The sequence below is a fragment of the Syngnathus acus genome, chromosome 10, assembly GCF_901709675.1.
Source record: "Syngnathus acus chromosome 10, fSynAcu1.2, whole genome shotgun sequence".
Classification (NCBI taxonomy): domain Eukaryota; kingdom Metazoa; phylum Chordata; class Actinopteri; order Syngnathiformes; family Syngnathidae; genus Syngnathus; species Syngnathus acus.
In genome coordinates, this window is record NC_051095.1 from 14,386,691 (window position 1) to 14,398,990 (window position 12,300).

The window sequence follows — 12,300 nt, forward strand, 5'->3', positions numbered from 1 at the left end:
AAGAAAAAAAGTTGCAGATAAAAAAGATATACAGTTTAGTGATACATGCTTTTTGGACAGCAAACAATTCTGTAACACGGTCACTCAAAGTGAAGAATTCGAAATAACCTTGGATATCAACAAATTCCACATTTTACGTCTTAGCTTCAAACTACATGTATTAGCCATTGCAATATAAGAAGCAGTATTTTCCATCTCTGAGTGAATTTTTGTGTGTGTGTTTCCCTAAAATTCTCTCACATACTGCGTGCTATCTTATCTGTGATCAAAATAGCATCCGAACGGAAGCAGGTCACTGCTTTGGCTCAGTGCGACGCAGTTCGAGCCCCAGTAGAGCAAGCCAGACACTGATGTCAATGTAGTCAGGTGGTCTGGCCTCCCGCAGAGGCCCAATCAGTCTTAGAGGATCAGTGACGGGCCCCCCTAGGCACCAGTGTTCCTTGGCCTGATGGATGACTCTCTCTTCCTGGCTCAGGTCAGGGAAAAGCAGGCTTTGGCGCCTCACTCCATCTGTGCTTCTGTCTGTGCTTCTTCATGCATGCCTCGTGGTCATCGGGAGGTTCGGGAAGCCACAGAGGCCTCAAAATAAAGCGGAATGTACAGTATAAGATCAGCTAACTAAGTATGGAATCATGTTTTAGGTTCCCGTGGCACCTCAAAGTGTACGGCCAATACTTGTGAGTTGCATCAAAGTTTGAAAAAACAAGTCAAATGGCAGGTGAGCGGGGATTTCCTCCTGAGAATATGTGTTTCTTTCATGTTTCTACTTAGTTTGAAGCCGGCATCCTAAAATGCTACAGCTGAGCAGGATAGTCAGGGCTGGAAGTTTTGCCTCAGGCGCTGATGGACTGCAAAACTGTTTTTGTATATCACTTCTTTTGGATCACGTGTGCCAAGGCTCCCTCTCAGAATGCCAAATGAAATAGTTCAGATGACTCTACCCAGTTAAGTGGAGCGGGTTCAGGATTTTTTTTTTCTCTTAAGCCCAAACGGCAACTTGAGAATTGTTAAAGCTTCAAAGAGAATGATTAGCCCCTTTCACACTGCCTGTAACACTTTTTTTTTTTTTAACTTTTTTGTCAGACCAAAAATCTGAATGTTCTGCCATAGAAGGTAACAGCCACAATTACACATGATGTTGTGGCTTGTATGCCACAATAACCTCAACAACAGTATTCTCTAAACATGGATGTATACTGTAGGCCTTGTGCCCTATTCCAATTCAGTGCCTATTTCCGAGTATTTAATCAAGATGCCCAAATTGCATATAAACTACAAACAATAGGACATTAATAATCAAAACATTAAACTGTACTTGGGGTGAGTTGGCCTAGGCTGATTGTCCTGCCCTTGGTTTAATTGAGGTAACCTCCACTGGCTGCTTTCCAGTTAACAACCCTTTGATGTAACAGATTGGGACCATCTTTATTTGCCTATGCTTTTGTTGTAGTGTAGTTTAGATTTATGTGAATGCAGCTACCTTGTTTCTTAGTCAAGTATAATCCAATGAATGCTTCATCCACCTGAAATAGTAAGGCCATGTCTGTCATGGCAGGACCCACGAAAAGGTCTCAGGGACTCATGCATGAACAGGAACTTGTTTATTTTTGTGTAAAGAAGGCTATTTAGGTTGAGGGTTTGAATTTTCATGAGGTCTTAGGGAACTTGTTTCACCCTGAGAACTGTCATGCGAGTATTTGTTCATTGCTTCTACTAGTCTAATTTCTCAAGTGTCTTATTTTGCCATGAGTTCCATTTGTAACTGTCATTAACAACGCGGAACTATGCAGTATATAGCTTTGCATATCAATGAAACACATGGAAAACCCAAAGAAATTTTATTCTAAAATGGAAAAGCAACATTTGGACCTTGATTTGGAGTCATTGGATAGCAGCATTTGCGATGGTCCACAATTATGACATATAAATTGGCTGTGTTTTACATTTGTGAGCACGCTGGCCTAATGCCTGCTTTATATCTACGTTCTTGTGGCTCTGCTTACTGCAAGACATGCTTCAGGATTGTGGTTGTTGCTGCCAGTTTGTGTTGCTTAAATATGAAGGAAGTGTACAAATGCCAGAGGATGTGCAAGTGTGGGGGCTGCAATCCTCGTGCGTGATGCGTTCTGGTGGCATGGCAGAGGTAAGACAGGCCTGCATAAACATGCTGAGGCAAGATACTGAAATTCACCCACTCCTTCTCTGACATGTACACATTTCCACCCTGTGTTTTGTCTTGTTTTTCCCAATGTGTGGTTTTCCTCTGGTAAATCCTCCCTCCCTTGTTACTGACATTACCTCCAGTTTACTTAAAAAAACTGGCCTTCGTTGATTTGACACCGCAACACGACAAGCACAGAAAGCAATAAAAATCCTAACAACAGGAATTTAACTCAGTAGACACAAACAGAAAAGCTCCCTATATTGAGGCTTGGCATGCACGTTCCCGCTTTGACGCTTTGTGTACGAATGCGAGGGGCAAGCAGAGTTTATCTGACAGTGTGTTGAGATAAACGGTGATAAGCAGAGAGCACGGTGACCATAACACATGCAATCACTTTTGACAGCGCGGGATGTGGTTAATCTCTTCATGTCTCTATCACCACTCTATCTCAGTGGGTACCGTGATGTGTTTGCCTGGCGAAGCTGCTGCCTGACCCAGTTAGTGAATGCAGCCATTATAACCCCCACCTTCCATAATGACTACACCCACCACACCACCACCACCCTCCTCCTCAACAACAGCATTGACTTCCTACCCCTGGTATCCATTTAAGTGACAGGCTGCTTTTAGCAAAAATTAGGCTTTGAACTGCCACTCAAAAAATGTCACGTCAGGGCAAATTTTCATTTCCTTTTTTGCGAATGGCCAGACTTAATGTGCGTAAATGCAGTTTATTCCACCAATGTGCCGCCACAGTACAACATGTTCTCACTCAACAAAAATATTGGAGAGAAAGCACGCACTGAAGGTAATTTCACCCGACGTTTGAGCTCTGAATAGAATCACAGCACTTGTTCGTATGCAAAGGTTTATTTTATGAGTTGAGTATGAAGTTCAGCGATAGAGAAGATTTGATGAATTAGAAGGAACAACAATTTGGGGGGGAGGAATGATTTTGGGCAAGAAACAAGTTTTGGGTACAGTTTTTGCGCTCTCAAGATACATTAGGATATTAACCTTCGAGAAATATTTGACACAGAATAACAATGTGGTGAAATATATGAAAAAAAATTAAATATACTACTACTACTACTACTACTACTATTGCTGCTGCTGCTGCTACTACTACTACTTCTACTACTACTACTACTACTACTACTACTACTACTATGTGTGCAAGTTTTTATATTTTGTGCAGAAAATGTGCTTTACTAATACTTGAAAATATTTATTTTAATTTATACTAGATAAGATTTAATTACCATAGTTTATTATATTGAAATCCTAACTGTCATTTGTGTGCAAAACATGGGTAAAAGTTTTTTGTCTCGAGCCTTCTGCTTGTTTATATGTAAGAAAAGGGGGGTGGTTGATTAAAATCGAATTTACTAGGATACATAACAAATCAAAATTGCCCGGTGGGATACACTGCGCTCATCCTTAATCATGGATTTCTTTCGACTCCTATCTTCCATCTTCATTTCATGTGCTTCTTAACTCATGGTGAACAAACAATACAAAAGAGCACTTTTGCCCTTTTTCTCTTCCAGCCAATGCTGTTTTTTCTCCAGTTGAGCTATTTTCTATCCTGCGAAATTTGTTGGGAGTTATTACTCTTCCCGCTGAATTAGGAGCTGTGTTTGCCGCAACTGTAGTTTTGCGATACCCGGGCCATAACTTTTGCCAGGAAGAAATAGCTCCTCTACTCCCGCATTCCATTTATACGCCATATCTCGTCTCCGTATAGGGAGTTCCATTACTCTGGAGCTCGGCGAGGTGGGAAGAAGATGAGGAAAAGTGTGCAAGGGAGATGAAAAGAGGTGATAGAAGGTTATGGCACTTGCTAGAGATCCTCTCTCTTTTGACAGCAAGCCAAAACACATTGTGTCGGGCCTAAGATTTAATCAACTTTATGATGTTGCACCTTCTAAAGCAGCAGATGCAGTGAGGAAGAGAGCGATTCTGAAATAGGAAGTGACAGTGAAATAATCTCCTTAATTCATTTGTTTATGAGTAAGTGGTGCATGCTTATTGCAATATTCCCATGCCTCGTCTTGCAATGTTTTCCCATCAGGATTTATCAAGTAAATGAAAAATATATATAGTTTGGACTAAAATATATATTTTTAAAAGCCTTTTATGTGTTATGCTGCCCACAACACATAAAACATATAAATATGTTAGTCTGGCACCCAATACTATATTTTGACACAATTTAAACATAGCTTGGGAGTTAATAGACAATATTTTACAAGTTTAAATTTGTTCTATGACAAGCTTTTGAAGGTGCAAGGATTCCGTATAATACCAGCATTATAAAAAAAGAAGTGGTTTTTTTTTCTCAAGTGTATTGTAGTATTTTTGTGATCTATGCCTTGAAGGAGGTGTGGCCTAGTGAGCAGCATCAGGAATCCTGACTCCAACTATTAGCCATTAGCAATTTAGTTCAGTGTGAGCATCTTCTCCATGCTCATTGACAGTGATTTTATTTGTCAGTTTCACTTCATCCCATTCAACATTATAAAGTTTAGTTCCAGTTCCACGGGTGGCACCAGCTTCCACATGGCAGCGTGCAATGTTCGAAGCCCAGAAGCAGATGCTATCCAGATAATGTGAAACCAAAGCAGCATAATCCTTTCCCAAAATCTCCCTGTTTATGCTGACCACTAAAGGGTAATCCCACTAGGTACTCCACGCAAAGCGTTTAATGGATGAGTGCCAGCTCTTCTCATGCAGATAAAAGCGTTTTATCATGATGTAACTCTGTGCAATTAGCCGTAGATGACGGGAACAAAAAAGTCAACATGATAGAAGGAGGGAATCTGGCGGGAGTTCTCTATCGTCCACCATAACATGAAATGACGTCTCATTGGGGGCCTGAGAGGGTTGTAGGTTGACTGTGCCGGCTTGAGGCCTTTGCCTTGCCTGTTTAGTAATCTTGGCATCCTCTCCTCCTTCTATTACCCTTGTCTTATTCAGAAGCTCTCCCTTGTGGCAGGGATCATCATGATATACACGCAAGGATAAACTCGTGTGCTCGCAACACAATTCTTCAAAGCGATGCAGTGAGACTGCTGTGTGGCCCGATTTTCATTACACGTCTAAGTACCCAATTCAGTTTTTCAACGTATTCGCATGTAGATTTCAAGGGAAGCAAGCATATCCTATAGAGGCTTTGCAGTCACGTGGTTTTATCACGTGATTTTGTGTTATGCCGCCATCTTGGCGGTCAACTCGTCAGCTCGTTCCTACGTGTTTGTATGGATTGTCTGATTTCTGCGCTACGTTTTCACCGATTTCTTCCGAATTATGGCTGATTTGCTATTCAACGAAGTTAGGCATTTGGATGAAGACTCCAAGAAACGTCACAGAGAGAAGTTGAACCTTGTTGGCACAACGGATCCGTACCTTTTACCGAGAAGCATGCTAAAATCGCCCGAGCATTTTGCAACAGCCGACCTGCCTGAACGCTCATATCCAGATATTTATAATTACCTCGTCGATTTGTTTTGTAATGGCATTTCATAACTTGACATATTAAAAAACTGAATAGAGTGAAATCATTCAGATACTGTACCTGTCTGTTCAAGTTGCTACCATTTTTATTATTTGTTTATTTTTGCATGATGCCACATCTGATTGGCTTGAAAACTTAACCAATAAATATAATTCAATATTTACATTGATAACGTTTTCAAGCATCATGAAAAAATAAACACAAAATAAAAACGGGGGGGCGAACTGAAGAAATCATCCCATTCCCTGCCTTGCTGCTCTTGCTGCCTTTCTAAAAATGCACCCAGCATTTTCAACAATCATATTTGTATCATCCCATATTGTATTATTTCACATTTTGTGAAACAAATCAGGGGTGAATAGTTTGTTTACATACCTGATATGAAGTCCTCATTGCATATCCTTGTGTAAATCGTAGGTTTCCATCGTTCACGACGAATATCCGCGATCCATTTATCACGTTTTTTCATGTTCGCCGGAAATCTATAGAAGCTAAGATTTGGTTTATCGCCTCGTCTATTGCTACATCCAACAGCACAGCAGGTATCCGGCATTTTTAAGCTCAAATAGCAGCAGATATAACAAGAAAGCGTGTGTGAGTCGTTGACCGGCACTGAAAAGTTGACCGCCGAGATGGCCGCCAAGCTAATGTCGGTAGCTTGATGACGTCAGCTGCAAAGCCTCTATATAAAGGGTGTTTCATAAAGTACGCAGTTTTTTAATTGCGCGGGATTTTTTTGTTTGAAGATTGTCAGCACTGTTCCTATCATTTTCGTTATCTATTATCACTCCGATTAGAAGACCATTTGTCGTTTTTCCATTTTGTAGCCATGGAGCGGTTCAGTATCGAGCAACGCATTCTTATTGTGAAAACTCATTACAAAAACGGGGAGTGCTACGCAGAGACTGTCCGTAAACTTCGCGCGATCTTTGGACGTGACAATGCCCCGACCGCAACAACAGTTTCGAGGTTGGTACAGAAATTCGAAGAACCTGGGTCAGTTGCAACCAGAAAATCGCCCGGTCGAAACCGTAATGTTCGAACGCAACAAAACATTGCGGTAGTGCAAGACAGTGTGAATGTGAGCCCTGTGAATTTCAACGATCGGATGACTGCCTGCAGAGAAAGTGGAGGTGGACATATGCTCGATATCATTTTTCATTATTAAATTGAAGTATATGTTGAATGAAATTAAATAAAAATTTTGAATTTTGCATCGATTTTGGCTGCTTTATTGCATTTTTAAAAACTGCGTACTTTATGAAACACCCTATACATCTGTATTTACATTTTTAAATAATCTTATCTCCAAAATGCACTAGAATAGTTATGGTGCAAACATTAGGCTGATATAAACACAACAGTTAATGACGATAAATAAACAAAAAAGACCCAATAAGGAGTACAGTATGTTTTAATGGGCCTGTTGCTTACCTATAATCTGGTTTTTGACACATACCGTATGTTGGGAGTTGTTTGCTTTGTAGAACAATCCCACAATGCTAACACCTAGGATGCTAACAACCTGAATGCATACATACTGTACGTAATTACCGGAAGTTCTCAATGAACAGCTACTCTACTAACATGAAACAAAATGAGTAGCCAAAACGTAGAGGTAGTTTGATACAGATTTTACATAATGCGTAGTAGCGGTCGCTACACTAACATACAGCAAGATAGTAAGACGAGTCCAGTAAGCGAAAATTTCTGCACTTCTTTTGTAATCTCTGTGAGATAGCAGGGAAACGAGGTATCAAGTCAGATAAAAAAGCATCAGGAATGATTCAAAAATCTTAAGGCTCTAAGATTTTGTAGTAGAATGTCGGCTTTAGAATAGAGCTCGCCTCCTTTGTGCGAACGTGAAGTGTGTATGTGCTCGAAGTGTACAATTGAGTCCAAGCAACCTGAGGATTTGAAAAGAAAAAAGTCAACTGAGAAGCTCTCACAGAGTTTTTGTCACTTTTTATAAAGGCCTTTGACAAAAGCCTCTTTGTGTACTTCAACTCTTCATCTGTAAATGCACAACTAGTAGGCTACCATGCATGCCTTTGACTACTACTTAAGGAATATTTATGACCGGATTGAATAAAATTCAAGCATTTTTGCAGTTCATTTGCCAACTGTAGTTTTGTCAATTGAAGCTGCACTTTTAACGATTTTGCATTAAATTCAATTACATGACCTCTGCAAATACTGCACTTGAATAGTGTCGCACCTCAAACCGACACCTTTTTTCTGACATTAGTAAATTTAAAATGGTCCGTTGAATACTACAACCACATATGACTGATACCAACATGGAAAACAGACATGAAGTTTATGGTGAAGTGTAAAGCGTGCTGCATTATTTTCTATAATGGCCCGGTAGAATTTCTATTATTCATTCATTCTAGTGGCCCCTGCCATCACCCATACCTACAAGTTAATTCCTTACCTCTAAATGACACCTGATACTCTTTGCGGTTTATGGTGCAGTCTAAACAAAGTCCCAGTATATTTCAGCACTGACCCGGAAAAAAAATATTTTATTCACAGTATTAGTTGTACAAAATACAAGTGTCCCCTGATTTAATGCCCTACCTCCAAGAGATGGTCAGTAGTCTGTGAAGTTTATCCCACTCCTCCCACACACAAACACACCCAATTCTGGTAAATTTATCGGTAACTCATAAAATAACATGCTTACATTTTGAAGTTCATCAGTGTCTGTATTTTGTTGTGATTTCACTTCTTACAGTTGTTTTTACATGTCCGCCTCACAGTTCAGAGGGTGCGTGTTTGATTTAATCTCCGGCTCGCCCTGTGTGGAGTTTGCATGTTCTCCCCGTGCCTGCGTGGGCTTTTTCCGGGTACTCCGGTTTCCTTCCGTATCCCAAAAATGTGCTTGGTAGGCCTATTGGGAACTTCAAATTGCCCCTCGGTGTGAGTGCGAGTGCGGATGTTTGTTCGTCTCTATGTGCCCTGCGATTGGCTGGCAACTGGTTCAGGGTGTTCCCCACCTACTGCCCGATGACTGCTGGGATAGGCTCCAGCATGCCCGCGACCCCCGTGGGGACAAGTGGTATAGAAAAAAAGGATGTATGGATGGATGTATGGATGTATGGATGTATGTATGTATGTATGGATGGATGGATGGATGGATGGATGGATGGATGGATGGATGGATGGATGGATGGATGGATGGATGGATGGATGGATGGATGGATGGATGGATGGATGGATGGATGGATGGATGGATGGATGGATGGATGGATGGATGGATGGATGGATGGATGGATGGATGGATGGATGGAAAGTTCCTCACTTGCAAATAAACATGACAGAGTAATCTCCTTTCCTTGTGCTTCATTGTTTACCATCCTTTTTGTGTGTTTTATTGATGCTTTGGAAAGCAAGTCATTCTCCTCCTGTGGACATCATGGTGACTGTGTTGATGAGCAGTGATGATGTTTGTCCATGCACGGCTAAGTCACTGATCTGTCTTCTTTCTCTCCTCCTGTGCACCATCTGCATGTTGGGAAGATGGAAAACAAACAGGAAGCACTTCTGTTGTGTGTATTAGTGTGCGTGAAGATATCACTCTGCTCATTACCTGACGTGATAGAAGTGTGCCCAGTCTGGGATGGCTGGCACCCTTCTGTTGGCACTCTCACCATGATGGCTCGTCAGCTCCAGGAACTTCCTACTTGTGTCCAGCAACGTGCATTTGCGAAACGGATGGGGAGCGGCTGGCATTGTCCACAGGCGTGCATGCTTGGAGAACCCAGTGCTTGATTATTCTGATTTGGCCAAATCTGAGCATGAATTATAAATAGTGGGGTATAGTGTGAATCAACCTGAACCTTGGAACTACAACACAAATCCTTCAATACAATTCCAGCAAATAACAATTCTATATCTGGAAATATCGAGCTTCAAATTTGCTTCATGAATCAGTTCTTTTATTTGTTCGTTATTGTTGACTCTTCTAAATGACTCTGTTGGTTTAGAATATGTGGTTTGAGAAAATGACAAGTCTATACTTTCTACCCAATGTTGAACAGACAATGCCATCTAGAGGAGTCAAACTGGTTTGGTTTTTAGCCATCATTACAAGGAACTGTTTGTTCTATTTACAAATTCACTTTTCTGTGGAACCTAGTTTTGAAATCAACTACACCTCACTGATTCTTGTTTTTTGTGCTTTTTCCCTAATATGCCACAAAATGGCTCCAAAGCCCTGACCTACAGGAAACTCTTCTCATCCGATCGAATAGGCTTTTACACTACTGTATCTCATAATGTTTCGTATTAAATGATGTGTTAAATGTTGCCCATTCAGCTCACTTTGCATCTGCATGTGAGCACTTGTTCTGTCTGCATAATGAGGACACAAAGGCTCCACTCTATGGTTCTAATTTGTTTTCCTTCTTCTGCTCAGACAACCGGCGCGCAGTCCTCGAAAGGTCCCGCTCGCGCCACAACACGAACCACCAAGGCCGATGATGGACCCCACCTCACAGGCTTGCCACATGAGCGCCAAAAATCACCCGGATGACTTCCCAACAACCCTGTCACTGTGTCGCAAAAAAGCAGCATCAAGTCATTCATGCCTTAGACATTTTCTGCTAGTCTTAAAAAATACTGTATTGTCCTCTTTCCAATCATAGGAAAAAATATGTTTTAAGGCTAATGGTGCTACACGCCGCTTATGAAAACACTTCCACCAAGGACAACAGCATCAGCATGTCAAAGAAGACTGACTGCTTTTAACAAAACGCCCCATGGCTTTTTAAAAGGAATTTCAACAGCCAAGTTGGAAGAAGCTGTAAACAGACAAACACAAGATACTGACTGCAAACTGTGAGAGTCTGAGTTATCCCGCAAAGCTACCAGAGTTGGCCACTGCCCACTCTGATACTTCATAGCATGTGACACAGTTTTAGTTTGACGACATACATTATATTTTTTACTTTGCTGTTTACTTTGGCTTGACACATTCCTTTCAACCCCATTTTATCAAGTCAGTTTTATGGTAGAGTATTCATGTGAGGTTGTACGGTAATTGCCATAGCCTGCCAAGTGTGTGTGATTGCTTTAAAGCCCCCTTTTGCAATACGCTGTATTTTTGGTTCCTTCTGGTGCTGGGAAAGGAAAGTGTTTGGATGCCGCGAGTGTGAATACAGTGAACACCATTTAATACAAAGTTAAAGTTAAAGTCCCAATGATCGTCACACACACATCTGGGTGTGGTGAAATTTGTCCTCTGCATTTAACCCATCCCCGTGTGATTTTAATCCATCCCCTGGGGGAGAGGGGAGCAGTGAGCAGCAGCGGTGCCGCGCTCGGGAATCAGTTGGTGATCTAACCCCCCAATTCCAACCCTTAATGCTGAGTGCCAAGCAGGGAGGCAATGGGTCCCATTTTTATAGTCTTTGGTATGACCCGGCCGGGGTTTGAACCCACAACCTTCCAGTCTCAGGGCGGACACTCTACCACTAGGCATACATGTACATACATGACCTGCTCATAGTCGGTGAAAATGTTCAATATAGTTCAGTTCAAGAAGTGAGACTCATACGTACATTCATATACTCTCTCTCTCTCTCTCTTCACACTCTCTCTCTCTCTCTCTCTCTCTCTATATATATATATATATATATAGTATATATATATAGTTACGTTCAAAAAGTGAGTCTCATACACTTACCACACACTAAATGAATTATTTCAGGATTTTATTTTATTTGTTTATTTTGGCATGTACACAATCATCATCTCATGTGCTGTTTTCACCTGTCTTGTACCTGGCTTTAAAAATCGAACAACATCAATAGAGAGTAGGACCCTGATAACTAGTGTTGATACCGTGTAGTGGAAAATGGGCTTGTTCATTTGCTCATGCTCATGTTTGATACATTTTAAGGCCATTACCATTTTGATAAGTTTCCCTCACAAACCAGTAAAAGTTGCTCGCTGAAGTCAGTGTTTTAATTACTCCTAAGTGCTCCACCAGTAGATTTTTTTTAAAAGTTTTATTCATCTATATATCAGAGGAAGGACATTATTGACATTTGATGCTTTGAGAAGTGGTGGTCTTACAGTGCAACCATAATAACACAATATTTTCATTTGAAACGTTCATTTCCTCCTTGAAAGAGTACCAGTACATTCTAACAATGCCTGGTTAGTTAAGTTTCTAAACAGCCTGCATCTCATACCACTGAACAAAATGCATCATGTTTTTAGGGCAATTGGGAGCCACTGGGCATATTTTATGCATACATTTGAAACAAGGTGAAGGGGAAAAAATATGTAAAATATGCAAAATCGGAAAAATCTACAGAGGAAATCGGCGTCCGTGACAGCAAATTAGAGCGAGCTTTTCCTGGTGGGCTCTCTGTCGCAGCCGCCTCTCAGTAGCATCTCTCAGCTAATGAAGTTTTAAACATTCAAACAAACACCCATCCCATGCTTGTTTGTGTTCAAAACAGTGGAAAAGTTGCCTGGAGCTTTGCGGTCACAGTTCAGGAATGGAGCCTCCACCGCATATTCATGTATTCATGCCTGGGGTGGCGCGGTCCACTCGTTCGCTGCCCTCAACTTTAAGCAGATGCTGCCAAAAACAAGCAATGAG

The 12,300-nt window shown here is 41.1% G+C and overlaps 1 protein-coding gene across 7 annotated transcripts in view; it reads left to right on the forward strand.

The window, feature by feature from the left end:
* diaph2 (diaphanous-related formin 2) overlaps nt 1–10,853 on the forward strand; it is a 323,623-nt gene extending 312,770 nt beyond the window's left edge. For all 7 annotated transcript variants that reach the window (XM_037261470.1, XM_037261473.1, XM_037261469.1 and 4 more), the window contains one exon: nt 10,105–10,853. In XM_037261470.1, the coding sequence (XP_037117365.1) occupies nt 10,105–10,169 (65 nt within the window). In that variant the 3' untranslated portion in view covers nt 10,170–10,853. The remainder of the gene's footprint in view (nt 1–10,104) is intronic.
* The last annotated feature ends 1,447 nt before the right edge of the window (nt 10,854–12,300 follow it).